Genomic DNA, 8,572 nt, shown 5'->3' with positions numbered 1-8,572 from the left:
ACAAACCCCAAACGCTGGTGGATATTCCAATACTTAGATTTACCAACCAGCCCAAAACAGCTCCTGTAGCACCTCCCTGGTTACTCGGAGTCCAACCAACGCAGTTCCCTTAAAGTGCCCAGCCTCAGGCCTCCGTCCAGACACACCCGTCAGATATGATGATGATTACTGAAAATCTGATCTCATCATAGAAAAGAAAAGGTTCTTCCAATCCCAAAGGATCAGCCACATACCCAGGTTCAATTACAACTTAGATCTTACCCAAAATACACTCTATAGTCCATTCTTATTAACTAAACTAAAATTTATTAAAAAAGAAAAGAGAGTGTTGGTTAAAAGATCAATATACACACAGACTTGAATTCAATTCTTGAGGTTCAGATGCGTAGCAGAGATGAGCTTGTAGTTGCCAAAAGTCCTTTTAGAAATAGTCCATAGGTTATAGTCCAATGTCCATATTCAGGGTGGCTCCAGTCAGTGACTGGGGATCTCAATCCTTGTGGTTTAAGGTTTCCCCCTCTTGAAACCCAAAGCTGATCTGAGATGAAGTAGGATCGTGTCCCTTTCAGCCTGAGAAAACAATAGGCTTAACTCTCCTTCCAAACATCCTGGCAATTAGCACAGGGTAATTTATCCATTAAACAGTTCAGATACAGGGTACCACAACCTTCAAAGAGACAGAGACAATAATACTATTTCACTCAAGTATCATCATAAATGTTAATATTCCTTTTTTGCTCTTTGAATTAAAGTTATAGCAATAGACAAGACTTGTTTGCTTACATCACAAGCCCTGAGCAAACCTCTACTCTTGAGATCTCTAACAATGCAGACTTGCATTTCAAAGCTCTGTTCATTTACAGATCTTCCTAACCAGTCCTTTAGGCTCACCCATGGGTCAGGTCAGTCTGAGTTAATTAACTCTTTCTGGCCCTGTCACCTTCCAATGAAATATTATATCACACTCATAACGTCACAGGCCCGTTCTGGGTCTGTCTCCACTGCAGCATGAGCTCAGGTTGGCAGATCCTGGCCTTGAGCGTCTGTAAGCCCCGGTGTGGAGCTCTTACACCCTGGCCCCGCCTGAGGCTTCAGCATCTACACTGCATTATGCGGGCCTGAGTCCAACCGCCCACATCCCAGAGTTCATGCACCCTCCCAAAACGTGGCCACTCTATCCCTCTGTTCCTGGTGCAATGTGGGGAGACTTGACTGGCCACTCAAGCTGCCTGTCCAGAAGACAAAGAAAGTCAGGGCTTGGGATCGTGTCTACTTTTGTCAGACTGCCAGAGCACGAGTCTAGTGGGGCTGCCGCATCTACATTGGGCTTGAACCCTGGCTCCAAGCTTGACTGAGGCGCAGGTCCTCCACCCCCCGTGGGGTCCGGGGACCCTGGGTCCAAACCCTGGGTTAGCGTGATTTGTGTGTAGGCAGAAGGGGCTCACACTGCAGTGTAGACACACCCTCGGTTCCTGGGTGCCCGTCGCCTGCACTTGGGGGTTGGGGCACTGCCCTAAGGTGGCAGCCGAGGTCCATGTGACTAGGGCTGTCAGGAGATGGTGCTGCTGTCCTCAGGACGGGTCAGGGTCAGAGGCAACTAAACTGGCGACTGCCTCTGCGGGCGATGCTGAGGTTGACCCACCAGCCCTTGTCTCTTGCAGATGATCGAAGTAGACGGCATTGGCCTGAATGCTGTCTTCATCCTCATCATGTCGCGCATGTCGCAGGCCTCGGGCTCCATCCTGCCGCCGCTGAGCTCGCTGGTGGGGCCCAAGAAGGTGTCTCCCACCGATGGGCAGAGGGAGCGAGAGGAGTCAGCGGACTCAGGTGAGGACAGAAACTCGGTGGGGCTGGGCAGCATCGCGCCGTGACCGGTTCGGGCAGGAGGAGAGCTGGACACCAGAGCCTCCCATTGAAGGCAGAGACCATGAGCCCCAATTGAGGGCTGTGACGGCAACTCCCTGGCTGCCTGTGGTGCCACGGGCCGCTCGCTGCGGTGCCACGGGCCGCTCGCTGCGGTGCCACGGGCCGCTCGCTGCGGTGCCAGGGCCGCTCGCTGCGGTGCCAGGGCCGCTCGCTGCGGTGCCAGGGCATGCTTGGCTGCTGCCAGCTCAGGTAGCCACCTGGGGCTGGGGGGGCTGCTCTTTTTAGTCTCTTGATCCTTTAATTGCATTTGTGCCTCCTTCCTGCAGCTCCTTTTGTTCAGTCTGGGCCATTTAATCCCTGGGAATTACCGGCAGGGGAAGGGCAGCTGAGGTCCCAGCAGCTGCAGAGGTGGCGCAGCAGAGACAGTGATGGGGGAGGGTAAGAAGCAGGGCAGGTTGAGGAAGTGCAGGGGGCTGGCAGCAGGGAAGAGTGAGAAGGAGCTGAAGATGGCAGGGGGTGACCTGCAGGCTTGTGTCACAGCCCTGACAGCAACGGGCAGCAGGGGAGACAGAGCTACGCTGGAGCTGCCCCCTTGTCCCTCTGCAGCACTGGCACTGTAACCCTGCTCTGTTCAATAGTGCTGCCTCCAGCAGCCAGGCGAGTGAGGGGTCTAGCTCCTTTCCCCAGGGCAGGGCTGGCGGGGGGTCCCCAAAGAAGCGTGTGGGAGTGGCGGGTTGAGGATGGGGTAATTATGGGTGGTCCAGGGGCTATAAAGCAGGTCCCCTGTGGTTCCCCAGGCCACTGGAGCTGGGGGTGTCCTAGGGAGTGTTGGAGGCACAGCTGCAGGGGCATGACGGGCCGTGGGGGGGCATATCTCTGCTCCCCTACGTATTGTGCCCTCTCCGTTCAGCCCCAGTCTGGCTCTGCTTTCGCTGCTGGGGGAGGTTACCGGGGGTGCCTGGGGCTGCAGCCGCCTCCTCCCTGAGACTCCGTGTCTTGCAGGCTGCAGCTCCCTGAGCGGCTTTGCCAAGTCCCTGCAGAAGGCAGAGGCCCTGCTGTGGAACTGCGTGAACCCCAGTGTGCGGCGCCTCCTGCAGCAGCATGCCAGCGCCAGTGCCTACGACAGCGACGAGGAGGACTCGCCCGGCGCCCTCGCCCGCCTGGCCCAGGTGGAGCACAGCTTCCTGGGGCTCAGCCGCTGCCTCTGCGTGCAGGAGAACCCCCGCACGGAGACCTTCCGAGGCCACGTCAAGCCGGCGGCCAGTGACACGGCCCAGGGCGCCTTCTCCTACCACCCCATCTACCCCCGCGTGGCCAAGCACTGTGCCACCTTGCACGCCCTGCTGCAGCACCGCCACCGCCTCCGCCTCTCCCACGAGTACAGCCGCCGCCTCAAAGGGGCCTCGGACTTCGTCCGCCACCTCCTGGCTCTCTTGGCGCTGAAGGACCCGGGCGGAGACCCTGGGGGGAGCAGGCAGCTCAGGGGACTCTGTGAGGAGCTGCGGACTCACACCAGCCACTGGAGCGGGCTGCAGCGCAAGATGCGCAGCGACCCCTGGCTGCGGGTGCTGCTGCTGCAGCATCACGAGTCGGTGACGCACATGAAGCGGGCGCTGGGCCTGCTGGCCCTGCATGCCATCCGCCTGGTGGAGCGCTACGTGGAGGTGCTGCTGCACTGCCTGGCACGGGCCAGCCCCGCCGCCGTCTCCCCTGCCCAGCTCTCCGACCTGTTCCAGGGCCTGGAGATCTACAACCACGTGCTGAGCGACCAGGCCCTGGAGCGGGCCTCCAGCGAGCCGGGGGCTGATCCCGCCACCCCACTCCGGCGCAAAGGGGAGGTGGGGGGTGGTGCTCAGGCCTATCCCATTGGGCGGGTGCTGGGCGTGCTGGCAGCCGAGAGAGGCAGGCTGGCCGCCCACAGACTCCAGCAGCTCCTCCTGCAGCAGGCACAGCGGACACAGCGGGACTGCCTGGATCAGGTGTACTGGGAGAATGCTGTGGTGCCTTGGTCCATGGACCGCAGCAGCATTAGCGAGACAGATGTGGGGTCCCCTGGGCCCCCCACAGTGGAGGAGCTGCCGAGCCTCCCCGCGGAGCTGCAGGTGCTGTGCAGGGAGGACAAGGAGCTCCTGGACCTTGTTCTGGGAGTCCTGGTGGCCTCCACCGACACGCTCTGGCACCATGTGCTCAAGAGGCCCAAGCAGGAGAAGCCCCCGGCAGAGGAGGGCCAGGAGCCCCCGCTGGTGCCGGCAGCCAGCCCGGGCCTGGACGAGAGGCTGAGCTTGGCCTCCCTGCCCAGCTGGAAGTCCGTGCGCTGGCTGGACGCGTCCTACTCGGAGGCTGCCGAGGTTCTGTATGCGCAGTACCGCCCGCTCTTCTGGGAGGCCGCGGCCACCTCACTGGCTCATCGCCTGGAGCTGCGGCAGGACCAGGCACAGCCCTGCGGAGGCCTGCCCCAGTGCTCAGAAAGAGCAACAGCCACGCTGGCGCGGGAGCTGAGCCAGGCGCTGAGTCAGGGTGAGTGCAGGGGGGCGGGGACTGGGACATGGGGCCTGTCCCCTCTAGGGGGCGCCGGCTCCGATCCGGTCTCAGGGTGGGGGCCTGGTTGGTTATGAGGGGTGGGAATGGGGCACAGGGTCTTTCCCCTCCAGGGGGTGCTGGCTCTGATCCGGCCCTGGGGCAGGGACTGGCTGGATCGGGGGGCAGGTAATAGGACATGGGGTCTTTCCTCTCCAGGGGGTGCTGACTCTGATCCGGACCCAGGGCGGGGACTGGCTGGCTGGTGGGGGGTGAGGGTTTGGGACATAGTGCATCTCCCCTCTGGGGGCGCTGGCTCCCATCTGGCCCTGGGGCAGGGACTGGCTAGCTGGGGGATGGGGAATAGGACACATGGCCTGTCCCCTCTAGGGGGTGCCATCTCCGATCTGGCCTCAGGGTGGGGACTTGGTTGGTTATGGGGGGTGGGAATGGGGCACAGGGTCTTTCCAGGGGGTGCTGGCTCTGATCCGGACCCAGGGTGGGGACTGGCTGGCTTGGGGGGCAGGGTTTGGGACATGGTGCGTCTCCGCTCTGAGGGCGCTGGCTCCCATCCAGGTTAAGGTTTTGGTGCCCAGATATCCTTCCCATCAGCGCTGCGGCGTGGCCCCTGGTGCAGGAGTTGGGGTCTCAGGCCAGGGGTCTGCCCTGGCCTGGCAGCATCTAGCTCCCTGGTTGGCCCCAGCAGCAGGGAGCCAAAGGCTGCCTGGCCTGATCCCCTCCTCCTCCCCCGGGGCTGTGCCCAGGGGCAGGGCCTGTCCTGGTGCTCACCCCTGTGTTCGCTTGCAGCCCGCGTGCCCCTGGAGTGCGAGGCGGCGCTGCGGCGCCTGTGCCTGTGTCTGATCTCTCAGGCTGTCTTCCAGAGCTGGGACCGAGGTAAGGCCCAGGGGCTGCTGGCCTGGAGGCCCTGAGGCCGGCAGGAGTGCTTTGGGGAGGCCTGGCTGCTGGCACTGGTACCTGAGGGGCTCTGGGAACAGGGGGCCCTGCATGGGGTATTTTGGGGGCACGCTGGGAGTGGGGAGGCTCTCGGTGACCTCGGGGGGACAGGGGCAGAGTGTTTCAGGGCCCCAGTGTCCTCCCCGTTGGCCAGGTGGCGGCAGCATCTCCCTTCCCTCTCCGCAGGGTTCTGCCAGGCCCTGGGCTCCAGCCTCAGCGATAAGTGCGTGCCTGGGCCCAGGACAGCGGGCAGGGCGCACAGCAGGACTGCCCAGCTGCTCCGGGAGCTCCACCCTCCCCTGGCCTTCGCCCTGAAATGCCTGGAGCCTCGGCTCGCTGCAAGGACTGGTGAGTGAGGCCCTGCCCGGACGCCAGGGGTCTCTCGGCTGCAGGGCTGGAGACTCAGGGCAGCGGAGGAGGGTTCTGTATCAGCCAGAGGGGTCGCTCACTGTGGGGGGCGGTTCCTCATGGGGACATGTGCCCCAGTGCTCTGCAGATTCTAGGGCCCTGGCACTGCCTGTCCCCCCCCCCCCCCGGCCCCCCCCGGCGCCGCCCGGCCCCCCCCCCCTGCCCCTAAGGCCGCCCCTGGCACTTCCTGGCCCCCGAATCCCCACACCATCCCCCTCTCACCCCCAGGCCACCCCTGGCACTGCCCGGCCCCACCACCCCAGCGCCAGCCCTCCCTCCCCCACTTCCGGGGCCACCCCTGGCAGTGCCTCCCGCCCCGAGTCCTCTCCCCTGCGCCAGCTCACTCTGTTCCCTCCCTGCAGCGGGCGGCGACCTCGTCTGGCCGAGTCTCCGGCTGGAGCTGCTGAGTCGCTGCCTGGCCACGGGGCAGGCCTCCTGCTCCTGGCTCATGGCCAAGGCCTATCAGCACCTTGCGGTCTGGTCCCTCTGCCCGTTCCTGCTCGTCACCCAGGGAGATCTCCAGGCAAGTACGGCTCCCGGGACGCTTCCTCGGGCTGGGACCCGCAGCCAGGGAGATGCTGGCTGGGCCTGGGGCCTCTCCTCCCACAGCCACAGGGACCCGACCCCCAGCACCAGCTGCTCCCAAACCAGAGTCCCTCCCTGTAGTGTGCCCGGGCGCAGCGGGGGTGGGGCTGGGATCCCAGGCCTGGGGAGGGCTGCAGCTGGTCCCCAGCCAGGCTCTCTTTGGCCATGGCTGGGCTCAGGGCCTCACGTCTTCCTCTCCTCTGCAGCTGTTAAAGGCAGAGACCACCAGGTTGGCAGAGCTCGTGAGTGGGGCCTTCCCTGAGGGGGGGGACAGCCCCAGGTGGGTGCGGCCGGCCCTCGGCTCCCACCAGGAGCGGCAGCTGTGCCTACAGATCCACTCCACTGCCACCAGCATCCAGGTAAGGGACCTGCCCTGCCTCACGGTGGCTGCACAGGGTTCGGGTCTCGGGGCTTCAGGGGAGGGTCCCTGCCTTGGGCCAGCTCCTTCCTCGCTGAGCCGCAGCCCTTCCGGGAGCAGGGGCCAGGCCTGGCCGCACTCCTCTGGCGAGCCCCGGGGAGCTGGGGCCGGGGAGCTGGGCACGGGCTGGAAACCCCTGCATGGAGGGTTGGAACAGCTTCCTGTCCCCCGCCCTGTTCTGCTGCAGGGCAGGGCTGCCGGGGTGGGGCCAGCGGGGACCTGGCGAGGGGGACTGGCTCTGATCCAGGTGGGCAGGTCATAGGGGGAACAGCTGGGGGCAGCTCTAGTCAGATGGGTGGTGTGGAGTGTGCAGTGCTGGCTCTGAGCTGGGTAGGCTGAGGGCGGGGCGGCCCCACGGTGGCGGCGCTGGACGGAGGCTGGCTCTGCTCCATCTCCTGGCACACGTGCCCGGGACCCTGCTACGTCCTGGCAGGGCGCGCTGTCGTCCTTGCTGGAGTAAGCTGACAGGTGCCCGAGGGTGGGGGTGCCAAGCCGGGCTCTCCCGGGGGTGCTGGCCCAGCTCCCCCTCTGTTCCCCAGAGCTTCTCGCAGGACGTGCTGCGGATGTTCTCCAGCGACTGCAAACGGATGTCGGCAGAGATCTTCAGCCAGACCATGCCGCTGGGCAAGCATTGGAGAGCAGGCCTCCGTGCAGGTACGTCCCCCCGTGTCCTCTGTGCCCAGCCCCTGCCCGCCGACAGACCCGGTGGGCAGAGCAGCTCAGAGCTGGCATGTCAGGCTGAGAGCAGCTTCCTTCTTGCCCAGGCCTGTCCCGGACCCTGCCCTGCCAAGGCAGTCCGGAGCACCAGCTCTGGGCCCAGGCCCTGCTAGCAGGCCGCTGACCCGGCTGTCCCCTGTGGCACTCCCAGGGCCCCTGGCATGCTGGGCTGGCTGCAGCTTGAGTCTCTGGGGCAGCACCATGCCCACAGGGCCCAGGCCAGCTCTGGTCCCAGCGAGAACGGGAGGTACCTGCTGCTGGGGGCGCAGGGTGAGCACTGCCCTCCCTCCAGTGGTCGAACGACTCGGCAGCCAGCGCCCCCTGGGGCCGGGCGTGGCATAGCAGGCTCTTTGGGGCCATGGTGAGTCACTGTAAGTCTTGCCCTTCAGGGGTGGAGTGTCCCACAAACGGGTCCATCGGCCTCACACCGAGTCCTTCCTCCCTGCTCCCCGGGGTTTGCCCACCTCCCTGCCCAGGCCCCGCTCTCCTCTGGGCTCCAGCCGGGGACCCGGCCGTGAACAAGCAGGGTCTGCCTAGTCAGACTCACTCCCTGCTCCGCCTGTCAGCGGGCCCTTCCCACAGCTCCGGATCCGCTCCAGGCTCCCCCAGGTGCTGCCCTCGCTGCCCAGCTCCGTCCCTCGTGTGGCCCTTCCAGCGCTCGCCGGGGAGATCTGGGCCCTGCCCCCTGCTGCCAGCTCTCCCTGGGCCCCTCCTGCTTCCTGTCTGCAGCTGCCCAGCTGCCCATCTGCACTGGGCCTACCACACTCTAAAGCGCTCCCCGTAACCCTTGCAGTGCCAGTGTGGGGCATACACCCCTCCAGCCATGCAGGGGTAACGCTGCCCCCTCCCCCGCCTCTTTCAGACCTGCCCAGCACCCCGAGTGAGTACGCCTTGGCCGCCGCCCAGAGTGTCCTGGGCCAGGTCCTGCAGGGCATCCAGCTGCTCCCGCACGAGTCCCAGGTGCCCGCGCTCACCCACGTCATGACAGCCTTCGTGGAAGCCTGGATGGACCACATCCTCACCCAGAAAATCAAGTTCAGGTACTGGAGCTCACGGGGTGGGGGGCTGCGGGTCAGGATTGAGGGGCACTAGCGGAGCTGGGGGGAG

General features: G+C 64.5%; 1 protein-coding gene across 1 annotated transcript; it reads left to right on the top strand.

Moving 5' to 3' along the window:
- Positions 1–893: 893 nt before the first annotated feature.
- LOC112124852 lies at positions 894–8,505 on the top strand (the record flags this gene model as incomplete). The annotated part of the gene is made up of 9 exons (XM_026646782.1): positions 894–902; positions 1,662–1,827; positions 2,869–4,383; positions 5,191–5,277; positions 5,524–5,685; positions 6,108–6,268; positions 6,537–6,689; positions 7,075–7,402; positions 8,328–8,505. Coding segments are annotated over exons 1-9 (2,759 nt in total), but the record flags the coding sequence as incomplete, so codon positions are not given.
- Between the last annotated feature and the right edge of the window lie 67 nt (positions 8,506–8,572).

This window comes from Terrapene carolina, unplaced genomic scaffold (assembly GCF_002925995.2).
Source record: "Terrapene carolina triunguis isolate 2854851 unplaced genomic scaffold, T_m_triunguis-2.0 Scaffold43082, whole genome shotgun sequence".
Lineage (NCBI taxonomy): Eukaryota > Metazoa > Chordata > Testudines > Emydidae > Terrapene > Terrapene triunguis.
This window is presented reverse-complemented; position numbering and strand designations above follow the sequence as displayed.